Here is a 15224-nt window from a genome sequence, read left to right as displayed (position 1 = left end):
TTTTTTTAAAAGAGGAAAGCTATACGTAATCACAATAAACTGCCTATTAATCCATGTAACCTGGTGGTTACCACTTAATAGCTGCATAAGATCAAGTGGGGAACTTCTTTGGTCCGTTTGTAGGTGAACAAAGGGCAGTTAGCGATGAGGGACACAAGCTGGCCTTGCCAGCGACTGCCCACATAAATCAAAACAGTGAGGTGGTGTCTGCTGCGTCTAGTTACTGTCTTACTGAATGCTTTGTAAAGTATTGTAACATGCTTGTACAAACCCCCCTCGTAAACTGAGACAAGCAGGGCAGAACTGTGATCCTGAATATTCTTTTCTTTCAATGAATAGAAAGATCTTATTTCTTTCGATTTTCCACAAGTGAGACAGAGCTCCAGATTAAATCCTGTCTGTGCACTTTTTTTGTAAAATGATGTAGGACTTTTTAAAAAGATGAATAAACCAATAAAGCCAAAAGCCCTGTTGCTTATTTCTCCGTATATACCTTGCTATTTGGAGAGTTTCACACAGGGAGTCAAAGACCGAGTGTAGGTTAGATAATGGGGATAATCATCACAGAGTAATCTGACATCACTCAGTTCCCAGTTTAAAGTTGCTCATGCTGCATTTATTCTTGCATTTCTGTGTATACACTTAGAATAGAAACTGTTGATGTAAACATGTCACGCTGTAATTACAGCCTCCTGCCAGAGGTGGCCCTGCGGCATCTCCAGTGCCAGAGGGTGTTTAGATATTTGTCCTCAACCAACATCACTAAAAGGGATGTTCTGCATTATTATGATGCTGTTTTTGGGAGCTTATTGTGTGTAAATTGGCCACTGTGTTTCTGACATCACGACAGTATCTGTACTTCATGGGCAGCTGTAAAATGCTTCGGATCATTGACATTGTGGAAGGCACTGTATCAATGCAGGTTCCTTTTTGTCACATATCTATCTCATAACCAATGGCACCCACATTGTAATTGGGCTCTCTCCTGCGAGGGGTCGTGGGAAGCTTGTACAATACTAGGCAAAAAAAAAAATTTCCATTGATGCAGACATCGAAAGATCATCTTTGAATTCTTAGGTGACACAGGAGATGGGGAACACTTTTTATATGATCCACAAGCCAGTTGGCCCTTATTTAGTTTCTTTTAACGATCTGTTCTTGGTAAATCAGACAAATAAAATGATGCAAGTACGTACAGCAAAAATATATTTTCTGTTATACAAAATACAATCACGTTCATGTACAAAAATGTACACATCCATATTTCTCCTTTCTTAGTGCCCACATTCAAAAGCTAAATGCGAACACCAGCACTGTCTGCTTTTCTTTGTTTTTGACATTTGTTTTCTTCCTGTAAACATTGATCCAATACCAAGAGCACAGGGCCCAGAGCATTGTGCAAAAGTAGTGTCTGGACTCCTGTCCTGCTGTGAGGCGTAGGGTACACACCAAGGCACACATGCACGCACACAAACTCGCTGTGAGCAGAGGGGCTTCAGTCATCTACTGCCCAGCTGGGACCAAGAGAAGCAAGCGGCGGCTGTCAACAGAAAGCAGCTCGCGACACCAAAAGGGGTCACGGAACAAGGAAGCGAACAATTCTATTTTGATTGAGCTGTTTCCCTTCAATGCCAGCTAGCACCACTATATTACGTTCACTTGCGTGTGTTAAAACAGTCCTGTCGCAAGGATGTGTTCGGGTACCAGGAGTCCTGATATTCCTTTCCCTTCCTCCCATTAACAGTTCTGCAGCATTTGCGTTTGGGTAAAGTTAACGTTGACTGGTATCTCTTGCAGGATCCAGCAGTCGCTGCAGTAGCTGAGGAATGTTACGCAGGTGGTTGAGGGGATGGTGGAGAGGGATACACGCATTATGTCAATACCAGTGCATCCTAAAGATGAGTGGAGTTAGTGGACCAGGGAATAACTGGACCAAGGTGTGGGTGTAAGTCTGTCCCCATTTTAAAGCCACTCATTCGGTCCCAACATTTATTTATATATATATCTCCATAAAAACTGCTATTATGAGTTAAACAGTTTAAATTATGTGTAAACACGTCACACTGCAACTACTACAGCTGTGCAGGGAGGGTATAATTACCATGAAAAGTTTATGTTGCTAGTTGCCATTATAAATGTGGAGACAGGTATTGATATCGGGAAAGGTCAACAGGAGGTCCAGTCAAAAGGAAGATTTTTAAATTTGTAGATATTGGAAACTGAAGGAGTTAGTATCTTTATAGGTGTTAGACACACTGAGATGAGGCAGGCCATTCAGCCCCTCCAGCCTGTTCTATCATTCTACTGAAGTACAGGTCGGCTTAACTCCACTGCCTTTCCTCCATATTCCTTGAAACCCGTAGAAAAATCTATCACACTCAGTTTTGGAACATTTCAATTGAGCCAGCATCTGCTGCGTTTGGAGGCAGAATGGAAGATTTCCATCACCCTTTAGAGAACAGCTGCAAAATGTGCCTTTTTGCTGTGACATTCTTGGAAATCATACATACTAAAACATGCAAAATCTTAAAAAAAAATAACTCCATGTAACTGTCTCTAAGTGCGGAAAGCTGGGAGGACCTCTTATAGAACAATGGGCCTTCAGTGGGTCTGGTCATGATGCCCCCTTTGTTTAGATGCCCTCTTTGTACAGCACCCTCACATCTTTAGTTTGTGCTTGCAATTTCGAGCTTGATAGGGCCCCACTAAGCCAGCCAGCCCCTATGCCCTTCACTCAGGTTCAGCTGTTGACATGCGACAGTGTGTCTACCCTACATGGAGGGCGGGGGGTGTGGTGTCAGGCACCAGTGTCCTTCGCCCTCACCACCCGCCCTCTCCATCTCAAATCCACAATCGGCAGCTCCGGCGCAGGCATGTGGTTGCCCTGGTTTTTCTATCGATGAGGCGGCAGCAGCGAACGGTTTAGCTCGACTGCTCACTGCTGAACAGCGTCTGCCTGCCTTTTACTCGAGGCCATGCCGGCTGGGGCATTTGCAACGCCTTATGCAAAACTGCAGTGCCCACCGTCTTATCGGACCGTGGCAATCTTTGGCCTAGCTTTGTATAACGGGAGTTCTGTGGAGTGAGTGGAAGAGGATCTTTTTAAATCAAGTCTCACTGAAGATGATAATGAGAGCGATCAGGTGCACATTAATTCAACATCATTTATTTCAACGCTCCAACATGGAGAGATCAATCCCCCAGCATTTGACCGGTAGGATTTCTGGCTTTCTTGATCAGTGGGGTGGTCCGGAATGAAAAGCTGTTGCAAATCGTCAGTCCAGACTTCTCAGAATGCCTCTGATAAGGGTTATTTTTTAAGCCTTGGAATGGATTTGTCAAATTAGATTTTTTAGAATGCAATAAAATTCATTTTTATTACCTGTTACTTGAAGCCTGGAAGGGAATTGTAAATTGTTTATGTACTCATTATGTTTTGAAAAACTATATGATCTCCCCAGTTGGTGAAAATAAAGGGGAGATCTGTACCCTTATTATCGCACCCAGTATCAAGGCCTGAAAATTACACCTTATGGAAACACTTCATATCATTCTGAAATTTCTCTCTCCCTACTATTTCAGCTAAAGTATTAACCCATCTATGTAAGTCAGACTGCCAAACTACTGGGGGAGAGGAATTTCAGACAGATGCATCAAAGATTTTGCACAAGTTACAGGCTTGAGGTGTGCACGATAGCTTGGTCCTGAATACCAGACAGGGTGATCTGATGTTAAATGAACTGCAGGATTGAAATCACAGCTTTCACAATCCTTCACTGATAAAACACCTTTCAAAGTCAATACTAGTTCCACTGAATCCAGGCTTTTGTGCACTGCTGGATATGCAGTGTCAGCCAGCCACAAAAAGCTATGATTTCCATAGCTGGCCATACCACAGAGAACTCTCCAAGGGTGCTGCGTCTGGGGTTTATAAACTGAAATACCCTCTAAGTATTTAATGGTGACCAATCTCAGGGGGCTATGGCCAAATGGGGAGGGAGGGGGAGGATAATTGGACCAGGATTGGCAATATAGCTCAGTGCCTGTTTCCAGAGAATCAAATGTCCTCATTTCTATATTTCTGTTAAAACTGCTAAGCAAACATTTATAATGGAAACTATCTTGGTAAACATGTCATGCTATATGAGGGGAAGTGTGTTACCAATGATGTGTAGTTACATAGCACAATTAATGCAGGAAAATCTCCCAAGGAGTTCCCACATGTACATATGTCAGCTGGTCACTTAAATGTCAATGTTTCATGGGCTGGAGTCCCACATAATGTAAAATATATCCGATAGTTTTTAGTACTAAGGACTCAAGGCTGCATCTTGGGAACTTGGGTATTCCCAACACATGCTCCTGTTGTGCGAAGGGGTCAGTATTTTGGCAAATCTACTAAATAGTGTTTGGCTTAACCTAGTTTTCCAGAGCTAGCCTTTTGGACACGGCAGACTGTGGACACCTGAAATTCTCTTAACAACTCTTCAGCAGCCCAAGGGGTTACTTAACAGCTGTTATAAAGCTAAACCAGACTCACGACGGGACTAGCTGACAGGACTGTGTTTTCAACATGAAACTCCTGTAAATGTCGTAAAAAAAACCCCCCAGAATGACTGGAGGTGTGAGATATGAATCCCTGTACATGGTTCAAAACAGAAGTACAAGCATTTGAATGTATTCTGCAGACAATGTGAGCTTCCTTACTAGTGACCCTAAAGAAAGCATTTCTCACCCAAACCAGTGCCTGCAGCGTAGTTTGCAAAGCCTTGGTCATTGGTATATATACAGATTTTGTAAGTGTACGGCGAGGTACTGAATGACAAGGTCATATCATATGGGAAGGAAGCAAGGTCCTAACCCCTTGGTAATGAAGTTTACCCACTGGTCAAAGTCCCTGTGATGCATGACACCCAAGTATTTTAAAATCGGACTTTCACAGGCTCTTGCCAAAAAGCTATTAGCAGGACAAGTTCTGCTGTCTCAAAAACACATGTTGCTCACCACTAAACCTCAATAGAAAAGCATGCCATGGGAGTGTTAACATTCTGAACACTAAAACAATTTCACATTGCCAATAATATACTGCCACAGCATTCACTGATAAAAAGATTCTCACAGCAAACTTTCCTTAAAGCTGCTTCCAATTTCCACACCTAATTATATTATGTTGTCCAGGTAAAGGGATTTTAAAGCTATTGCGTCTCGTAATTATTCAAGCTGCATTGATACGCTGCAAATAAAAGATGCCAGTTACATGTTTCACACTCCATTCAATCCTTATCAAATTCACCGAAAATGACACTAATTCACGAAACAGGTTGTAGTTCTATATATTATAAAAAAAAGCATGGACTGGACTATGCAATTCCCCTTCCCCAGTCTGACTTCCCACTCTGCGTTTCTACAAAACATAAAAGGTCAGCATCTAAAAGAGTAGAGGACACCAACGCTCTTCCTTAAAAACCGGATGTGCACATAAATCATCGTTCAACGTGCTAGTCATTGAATTGATTCTCTATTTGGAAAGTATTGCAGAAACATCCTACAGAACAAAAAGATCGAATTTCCCCCTTTAAATTGAGTTTTGGAAAAAAATGCTGCCAGTGATTTTGTTTCGTTAACAATTATCGAGGGCCCTTTTTAGTCCCTGCCGTCAAAGGGAGAGTGTGTCATTCGTTCCAAGCTTTGCAGAACACGGAGCACTCAAAGAGCCAGCCTGTGGATCTCCAGATCATTCTTCCCTCATGTCATGCACAGTCCCAGCCCTTGTATGGGCTACTCTGCTGACCAGACAGCCTCAAAGCGTACGCTGATGTGATCAGCCGACGGTCACAATTCAACCCCGGATCAGCTGAGGCAACTCCCCAATGCAGGTTTGGCTGCAAAGCGCAATCAATTAACTGGGGCTTCTCTGGAGTCCCTCTTGCCCCAGGAAACTCAGATTTTTGGATAAGAACGGGGCTGAAATGGAGGAACCGACCCATCACATTAAAGCCTCCTCAAAAAAGCACAGTTGATGCCCGTGTGGCAGTTCTTCTTGGTCGATGTCTCGCAGCACTGCTGGCACCGAATGTCGTTCCCCGAGAGGCAATCGTGCTGTGGCGAGGACAGTAAAATCAAGCTGCATTTCGGCTTTCACTGTGGCAGGCGGCGAGAGACCAGGACAGCATTTCCTCTCATCAGCTGCTGTGGGGACCATCGGCTACATAAAACAGGCAATGAAAATCAACATCGCTGAATCTTTCCACGCTCATATGATCTTCGATGGATCTTGTTTGCTTATGAGCACTTCCAGGAGCCTCAGCTTTGCCTTTACGTGTTTATATTCACTGTACTCCTCAGCCATGGGCACACGATCTTCCTTCTGAACATTTCTAGGCAAAATAAAAGCCGTTTGAATCACAACAGGAACGGAGCTCTGTATTCTAAAATTCTGATATTCTTACTCCTAATAACGACTCTGGATTGGCTACCCTGATCACTGAAGGTGGAAAAGGTTTGCCTTTACACAGCACCTTTCCCATCGCTGTTAGACCCAAAGTGCTTTACAGCCAATGAAGTATTTTTTGAAGTGCATATTGTCAATTTGAAAAACACAAGCCAATTTGAAGGCAATTTGCAGAGGACAAGGTCCCACCGACAGCAATGCAATGAATGATCTGTGTCAGGTGATGTTGGCTGAGGGACAAATATTAGCAAGGACGTCAGGAAAAATTTCCCTGCTCTTCTTAGAAATACAGCCACGGGATCTTCTACATCTGCCCATGGGCAGACCGGGGCTCAGTTTAATGTATCGGCTGAAAGATGACGACACTAGCAGCGCTGCACTCCCTCAGCGCTGCGCTGCAGCTGATTGCTCCGGATTGGGGCTTCAGCCTTCTGAACCAGAGGTGAAGGTCCTACCAACTGAGCCACGGATAGTACCCTGATAAACAACCTAATACAGACGTCCCCACACTTTTCCAATTGCTAAACTCCCTCTACAGGGATTCATGTCCTATGTGGGTGGCCCCCCTCCCCCCTCACCCCACCCCCCAACCGCCACAGCCCACAACTTTCTAAGAAACTGTAATGTTAATTGTTTCGTTGTGGGTAACTTAGAATACTTCAGCGGGTTTGTCCGGTCGTTATCATATTGCTGCTGATTGTGGGATCTTGCTGTGCACAAATCGGCTTCCATGGCTCTTACATCACAACAGTGACTACATCGGCTGGGTGGCAAAGGCAAGTCTTCCTTTTCCCCGGAAGCGATTCTAAGGGTTAGGCTGGGTGCCTCGTCTCTCGGCTAATGCAGGCAGGATGGGCCAAGTGGCCTCTTTCTGTGGCGTAAACTTTCTATGGTTCCAACTTGGGCAAATATCTCATGAGTTTGACTCCAAAGGGGTGGGGGGAGGGAGGGAGGGTGGAGGCAGCTGCTGGCAGTACAGACAGAACTGAAGAAATTGTCCCAGCACAGCACACGTCATCGGTTGACACAAGGTCTAGTCACCCTCTGGCACCAGCAAAATGCTAAATTGCAATTATATAGCACCCTTAATGCATGACAACATCCCAAAGCACTTCACAGGAGGTAATCAGGTAACGAAAAAGAAGAAAAATCGACACAAAAGGAGATACTAGGAGGGGTGACTCAAAGCTCAGTCCAAGAGGTTGGTTTTAAAGAGACAGCCAAAGAGGTTTAGAGAGGGAATTCCGGATCAGAGAACCCAGACAGCAGAAGACACAGATGCCAACGATGGGAGAAGGAAATGGGGAAAGTGTAGGAGCAATCTCCCGAAAGCATTGAGAGACCAGAGAAGCAACTAACCGTGCGGAAACCTGTTTTTACTTGTCTAATGTTTAAAACTGCACTCAGCTGTCAGAAACCAGATCCCTGTAGCAATTATTCATTGTGGTGCCTTAAGCCTGGAACTGTCCTGGTCCGATAACAGGCTGGGTTCTCCCTCATTATGCTGACCAATGAGGAAGATTCCAGAGCAGCGGGAAACTGATCCCTCTACCACGCAAACATTTCTCAGGGTGGTTGGGTTTCACAGTCACTGGCAAGGCCTGGGATTCATTTGAAGGTGGTGTAAAGGGCACTTTTCAGTTACACTCCTGACCAATGTGTCAGCTGTGGCCTCAGTCCGTAGCACTTGCACCTCAAGAATCAGAAGGTTGTGGGTTCGAGACCAACTCCAGGAACTTAGAACAAAATCTAGCCTAATGCCCGAGTGCGGTACAGAGGGAGTGCTGCACTGACTGGGGGGGGGGGGGGGGGGGCCAAGGGGAGAGGGAGGAGTGAGAGGGAGGGAGGGGGCAGAGAGGGAGGGAGTGGTGGGGAGAGGGAGGGGGGAGCGAGCGAAGGAGAGAGGGGGAGGGAGGGATGGGGGAAGAGCGAGAGGGAGGGAGAGGGAAGAGCGGGAGGGAGGGAGAGGGAAGAGCGGGAGGGAGGGAGAGGGAAGAGCGGGAGGGAGGGAGAGGGAAGAGCGGGAGGGAGGGAGAGGGAAGAGCGGGAGGGAGGGAGGGAAGAGCGAGAGGGAGGGAGGGAAGAGCGAGAGGGAGGGAGGGAAGAGCGAGAGGGAGGGAAGAGCGAGAGGGAGGGAAGAGCGAGAGGGAGGGAAGAGCGAGAGGGAGGGAGAGAAGGGAGGGAGGAGAGGGAGGGAAGAGCGGGAGGGAGGGAGGGAGGGAAGAGCGAGAGGGAGGGAGAGAAGGGCGAGAGGGAGGGAGAGAAGGGCGAGAGGGAGGGAGAGAAGGAGGGAAGAGCGAGAGGGAGGGAGGGAGGGAGGGAAGAGCGAGAGGGAGGGAGGGAGGGAAGAGCAAGAGGGAGGGAGGGAGGGAAGAGCGAGAGGGAGGGAGGGGAGGGAGGGAGGGAAGAGCGAGAGGGAGGGAGGGGAGGGAGGGAGGGAAGAGCGAGAGGGAGGGAGGGGAGGGAGGGAGGGAAGAGCGAGAGGGAGGGAGGGAGGGAAGAGCGAGAGGGAGGGAGGGAGGGAAGAGCGAGAGGGAGGGAGGGAGGGAAGAGCGAGAGGGAGGGAGGGAGGGAAGAGCGAGAGGGAGGGAGGGAGGGAAGAGCGAGAGGGAGGGAGGGAGGGAAGAGCGAGAGGGAGGGAGGGAGGGAAGAGCGAGAGGGAGGGAGGGAGGGAAGAGCGAGAGGGAGGGAGGGAGGGAAGAGCGAGAGGGAGGGAGGGAGGGAAGAGCGAGAGGGAGGGAGGGAGGGAAGAGCGAGAGGGAGGGAGGGAGGGAAGAGCGAGAGGGAGGGAGGGAGGGAAGAGCGAGAGGGAGGGAGGGAGGGAAGAGCGAGAGGGAGGGAGGGAAGAGCGAGAGGGAGGGAGGGAGGGAAGAGCGAGAGGGAGGGAGGGAGGGAAGAGCGAGAGGGAGGGAGGGAGGGAAGAGCGAGAGGGAGGGAGGGAGGGAAGAGCGAGAGGGAGGGAGGGAGGGAAGAGCGAGAGGGAGGGAGGGAGGGAAGAGCGAGAGGGAGGGAGGGAGGGAAGAGCGAGAGGGAGGGAGGGAGGGAAGAGCGAGAGGGAGGGAGGGAGGGAAGAGCGAGAGGGAGGGAGGGAGGGAAGAGCGAGAGGGAGGGAGGGAGGGAAGAGCGAGAGGGAGGGAGGGAAGAGCGAGAGGGAGGGAGGGAGGGAAGAGCGAGAGGGAGGGAAGAGCGAGAGGGAGGGAAGAGCGAGAGGGAGGGAAGAGCGAGAGGGAGGGAAGAGCGAGAGGGAGGGAAGAGCGAGAGGGAGGGAAGAGCGAGAGGGAGGGAAGAGCGAGAGGGAGGGAAGAACGAGAGGGAGGGAGGGAGGGAAGAGCGAGAGGGAGGGAGGGAGGGAAGAGCGAGAGGGAGGGAGGGAGGGAAGAGCGAGAGGGAGGGAGGGAGGGAAGAGCGAGAGGGAGGGAGGGAGGGAGGGAAGAGCGAGAGGGAGGGAGGGAGGGAGGGAAGAGCGAGAGGGAGGGAGGGAGGGAGGGAAGAGCGAGAGGGAGGGAGGGAGGGAAGAGCGAGAGGGAGGGAGGGAGGGAAGAGCGAGAGGGAGGGAGGGAGGGAAGAGCGAGAGGGAGGGAGGGAGGGAAGAGCGAGAGGGAGGGAGGGAGGGAAGAGCGAGAGGGAGGGAGGGAGGGAAGAGCGAGAGGGAGGGAGGGAGGGAAGAGCGAGAGGGAGGGAGGGAGGGAAGAGCGAGAGGGAGGGAAGAGCGAGAGGGAGGGAGGGAGGGAAGAGCGAGAGGGAGGGACGAGCGAGAGGGAGGGAAGAGCGAGAGGGAGGGAGGGAGGGAAGAGCGAGAGGGAGGGAAGAGCGAGAGGGAGGGAAGAGCGAGAGGGAGGGAGGGAGGGAGGGAGGGATAGTGAGAGAGGGAGGGAGGGAGGGACAGAGCGAGATGGAGGGAGGGAGGGAAAGAGCGAGATGGAGGGAGGGAGGGACAGAGAGAGAGGGAGAGAGGGAGGGAAGAGCGAGAGGGAGGGAGGGAAGAGCGAGAGCGAGGGAGGGAGGGAAGAGCGAGAGCGAGGGAGGGAGGGAAGAGCGAGAGGGAGGGAGGGAGGGAGGGAAGAGCGAGAGGGAGGGAGGGAGGGAGGGAAGAGCGAGAGGGAGGGAGGGAGGGAGGGAAGAGCGAGAGGGAGGGAGGGAGGGAGGGAAGAGCGAGAGGGAGGGAGGGAAGAGCGAGAGGGAGGGAGGGAGGGAGGGAAGAGCGAGAGGGAGGGAGGGAGGGAGGGAAGAGCGAGAGGGAGGGAGGGAGGGAGGGAAGAGCGAGAGCGAGGGAGGGAAGAGCGAGAGCGAGGGAGGGAGGGAAGAGCGAGAGCGAGGGAGGGAAGGAAGAGCGAGAGCGAGGGAGGGAGGGAAGAGCGAGAGCGAGGGAGGGAGGGAAGAGCGAGAGCGAGGGAGGGAGGGAAGAGCGAGAGCGAGGGAGGGAGGGAAGAGCGAGAGCGAGGGAGGGAGGGAAGAGCGAGAGCGAGGGAGGGAGGGAAGAGCGAGAGGGAGGGAGGGAAGAGCGGGAGGGAGGGAGGGAAGAGCGAGAGGGAGGGAGGGAGGGAAGAGCGAGAGGGAGGGAGGGAGGGAAGAGCGAGAGGGAGGGAGGGAGGGAAGAGCGAGAGGGAGGGAGGGAGGGAAGAGCGAGAGGGAGGGAGGGAGGGAAGAGCGAGAGGGAGGGAGGGAGGGAAGAGCGAGAGGGAGGGAGGGAGGGAAGAGCGAGAGGGAGGGAGGGAGGGAAGAGCGAGAGGGAGGGAGGGAAGAGCGAGAGGGAGGGAGGGAGGGAAGAGCGAGAGGGAGGGAAGAGCGAGAGGGAGGGAGGGAGGGAAGAGCGAGAGGGAGGGAAGAGCGAGAGGGAGGGAAGAGCGAGAGGGAGAGAAGAGCGAGAGGGAGAGAAGAGCGAGAGGGAGGGAAGAGCGAGAGGGAGGGAAGAGCGAGAGGGAGGGAAGAGCGAGAGGGAGGGAAGAGCGAGAGGGAGGGAAGAGCGAGAGGGAGGGAAGAGCGAGAGGGAGGGAAGAGCGAGAGGGAGGGAAGAGCGAGAGGGAGGGAGGGAGGGAAGAGCGAGAGGGAGGGAGGGAGGGAAGAGCGAGAGGGAGGGAGGGAGGGAAGAGCGAGAGCGAGGGAGGGAGGGAAGAGCGAGAGGGAGGGAGGGAGGGAAGAGCGAGAAGGAGGGAAGGAGGGAAGAGCGAGAAGGAGGGAAGGAGGGAACAGCGAGGGAAGAGCGAGGGAAGAGCGAGAGGGAGGGAAGAGCGAGAGGGAGGGAAGAGCGAGAGGGAGGGAAGAGCGAGAGGGAGGGAAGAGCGAGAGGGAGGGAAGAGCGAGAGGGAGGGAAGAGCGAGAGGGAGGGAAGAGCGAGAGGGAGGGAGGGAGGGAAGAGCGAGAGGGAGGGAGGGAGGGAAGAGCGAGAGGGAGGGAAGAGCGGGAGGGAGGGAGGGTAGAGCGAGAGGGAGGGAGGGAGGGTTAGAGCGAGAGGGAGGGAGGGAGGGAAGAGCGAGAGGGAGGGAGGGAGGGAAGAGCGAGAGGGAGGGAGGGAGGGAAGAGCGAGAGGGAGGGAGGGAGGGAAGAGCGAGAGGGAGGGAGGGAGGGAAGAGCGAGAGGGAGGGAGGGAGGGAAGAGCGAGAGGGAGGGAGGGAAGAGCGAGAGGGAGGGAGGGAAGAGCGAGAGCGAGGGAGGGAGGGAAGAGCGAGAGGGAGGGAGGGAAGAGCGAGAGGGAGGGAGGGAAGAGCGAGAGGGAGGGAGGGAAGAGCGAGAGGGAGGGAGGGAAGAGCGAGAGGGAGGGAGGGAAGAGCGAGAGGGAGGGAGGGAAGAGCGAGAGGGAGGGAAGATTGGGAGGGTGGGAGGGAGGGAGGGAGGGAGGGAAGAGCGAGAGGGAGGGAGGGAGGTAGTGAAGAGCGGGAGGGAGGGAGGGAGGGAAGAGCGGGAGGGAGGGAAGGAGGGAAGAGCGGGAGGGAGGGAAGGAGGGAAGAGCGAGAGGGAGGGAAGGAGGGAAGAGCGAGAGGGAGGGAGGAGCGAGAGCGAGGGAGGAGCGAGAGGGAGGGAGGAGCGAGAGGGAGGGAGGAGCGAGAGGGAGGGAGGAGCGAGAGGGAGGGAGGAGCGAGAGGGAGGGAGGGAGGGAAGAGCGAGAGGGAGGGAGGGAGGGAAGAGCGACAGGGAGGGAGGGAGAGAGGGAAGAGCGAGAGCGAGGGAGGGAGGGAAGAGCGAGAGGGAGGGAGGGAGGGAAGAGCGAGAGGGAGGGAGGGAGGGAAGAGCGAGAGGGAGGGAGGGAAGAGCGAGAGGGAGGGAGGGAAGAGCGAGAGGGAGGGAGGGAGGGAAGAGCGAGAGGGAGGGAAGAGCGAGAGGGAGGGAGGGAGGGAAGAGCGAGAGGGAGGGAAGAGCGAGAGGGAGGGAGGGAGGGAAGAGCGAGAGGGAGGGAGGGAGGGAAGAGCGAGAGGGAGGGAGGGAGGGAGGGAGGGAAGAGCGAGAGGGAGGGAAGAGCGAGAGGGAGGGAGGGAGGGAAGAGCGAGAGGGAGGGAAGAGCGAGAGGGAGGGAAGAGCGAGAGGGAGGGAAGAGCGAGAGGGAGGGAAGAGCGAGAGGGAGGGAAGAGCGAGAGGGAGGGAGGGAAGAGCGAGAGGGAGGGAGGGAGGAAAGAGCGAGAGGGAGGGAGGGAGGAAAGAGCGAGAGGGAGGGAGGGAGGCAGGGAGGGAGGAGCGGGAGGGAGGGAAGAGAGGGAGGGAGGGAAGAGCGGGAGGGAGGGGCGGAAAGTGGGAGGGGGGAGATTGGGAGAGTGGGAGGGGGGGAGAGTGGGAGGGGGGGAGAGTGGGAGGGGGGGAGAGTGGGAGGGGGGGAGAGTGGGAGGGGGGAGAGAGAGTGGGAGGGGGGAGAGAGAGTGGGAGGGGGGAGAGTGGGAGGGGGGGAGAGTGGGAGGGGGGGAGAGTGGGAGGGGGGGAGAGTGGGAGGGGGGAGAGTGGGAGGGGGGAGAGTGGGAGGGGGGAGAGTGGGAGGGGGGAGAGTGGGAGGGGGGAGAGTGGGAGGGGGGGGGAGAGTGGGGGGGGGGGGGAGAGTGGGGGGGGAGGGGAGAGTGGGAGGGGGGGAGAGTGGGAGGGGGGAGAGTGGGAGGGGGGGGAGAGTGGGAGGGGGGGAGAGTGGGAGGGGGGAGAGTGGGAAGGGGGGAGAGTGGGAAGGGGGGAGAGTGGGAAGGGGGGAGAGTGGGAAGGGGGGAGAGTGGGAAGGGGGGAGAGTGGGAAGGGGGGAGAGTGGGAAGGGGGGAGAGTGGGAAGGGGGGAGAGTGGGAGGGGGGGAGAGTGGGAGGGGGGGAGAGTGGGGGGGGGGGGGAGAGTGGGAGGGGGGAGAGTGGGAGGGGGGAGAGTGGGAGGGGGGAGAGTGGGAGGGGGGAGAGTGGGAGGGGGGAGAGTGGGAGGGGGGAGAGTGGGAGGGGGGAGAGTGGGAGGGGGGAGAGTGGGAAGGGGGGAGAGTGGGAGGGGGTGGGAGAGAGACAGAGGGAAGCGAGAGAGACGGAGGGGTGGGAGAAACGGAGGGGGGGAGAGGGAGGGAGGGAAGAGTGGGAGGGGGGGAGAGACGGAGGGGGGGAGAGGGAGGGAGGGAAGAGTGGGAGGGGGGGAAGAGAGGGGGCAGGGGAGAGGGAGGGGGGGAAGAGAGGGAGAATGAGAGAGAGCAGGAGGGAGAGCGAGAGAGAGGTGGGGAGGGGGGAAGAAAAAGAGAGAGAGAGGACAGGAGGGAGGGAGAGGGAGAAGGTGGGAGAGGGAGGGAGAGAGAGTGGGGGGTGGGAGGGAGGAAGATCAGGAGAGTGAGGGGGAGGGAGAGAGAGAGGGAAAGGGAGTGGGGTGGGAGAGAGGGAAGGGGAGTGGGGTGGGAGTGGGAGGGGGAGGGAGAGAGAGGGAGGGGGAGGGAGAAATGGAGAGGGGAGAGGGAGGGGCGGGGAGAGAGAGAGAGAGAGAGGGAGGGGCAGAGAGAGAGAGAGAGGGAGGGGCAGAGAGAGAGAGAGAGGGAGGGGCAGGAGGGTGGGAAAGAGGGAGAGGAGAGAGAGTGAGGCTGGGAGGGCGGAGAGTGGGAGGGCGGAGAGTGAGAGAGGGCGGAGAGAGAGAGGGCGGAGAGAGAGAGGGCGGAGAGAGAGAGGGCGGAGAGTGGGAGGGCGGAGAGTGGGAGGGCGGGGAGTGGGAGGGCGGGGAGTGGGAGGGCGGGGAGTGGGAGGGCGGGGAGTGGGAGGGCGGGGAGTGGGAGGGCGGGGAGTGGGAGGGCGGGGAGTGGGAGGGCGGGGAGTGGGAGGGCGGGGAGTGGGAGGGCGGAGAGGGAGAGAGGGCGGAGAGGGAGAGAGGGCGGAGAGGGAGAGAGGGCGGAGAGGGAGAGAGGGCGGAGAGGGAGAGGGCGGAGAGGGAGAGGGCGGAGAGGGAGAGGGCGGAGAGGGAGAGGGCGGAGAGGGGGAGGGCGGAGAGTGGGAGGGCGGAGAGTTGGAGGGCGGAGAGTTGGAGGGCGGAGAGAGAGAGAGAGGGCGGAGAGGGAGAGAGAGGGCGGAGAGGGAGAGAGGGCGGAGAGGGAGAGGGCGGAGAGGGAGAGGGCGGAGAGGGAGAGGGCGGAGAGGGAGAGGGCGGAGAGGGAGAGGGCGGAGAGGGAGAGGGAGAGGGCGGAGAGGGAGAGGGCGGAGAGGGAGAGGGCGGAGAGGGAGAGGGCGGAGAGGGAGAGGGCGGAGAGGGAGAGGGCGGAGAGGGAGAGGGCGGAGAGGGAGAGGGCGGAGAGGGAGAGGGCGGAGAGAGAGAGGGCGGAGAGAGAGAGGGCGGAGAGAGAGAGGGCGGAGAGAGA

The 15224-nt window shown here is 55.4% G+C and overlaps 1 protein-coding gene across 4 annotated transcripts in view; it reads right to left on the bottom strand.

Moving 5' to 3' along the window:
• Positions 1-1189: 1189 nt before the first annotated feature.
• fam13a (family with sequence similarity 13 member A) overlaps positions 1190-15224 on the bottom strand; it is a 228579-nt gene continuing 214544 nt past the window's right edge. For all 4 annotated transcript variants that reach the window (XM_041216175.1, XM_041216348.1, XM_041216260.1 and 1 more), the window contains one exon: positions 1190-6377. In XM_041216175.1, the coding sequence (XP_041072109.1) occupies positions 6254-6377 (124 nt within the window). In that variant the 3' untranslated portion in view covers positions 1190-6253. The remainder of the gene's footprint in view (positions 6378-15224) is intronic.

This window comes from Carcharodon carcharias, chromosome 1 (genome assembly GCF_017639515.1).
Source record: "Carcharodon carcharias isolate sCarCar2 chromosome 1, sCarCar2.pri, whole genome shotgun sequence".
Lineage (NCBI taxonomy): Eukaryota > Metazoa > Chordata > Chondrichthyes > Lamniformes > Lamnidae > Carcharodon > Carcharodon carcharias.
The sequence above is the reverse complement of the archived record's forward strand: the minus strand, read 5'-3'. Positions and strand labels throughout refer to the sequence as shown.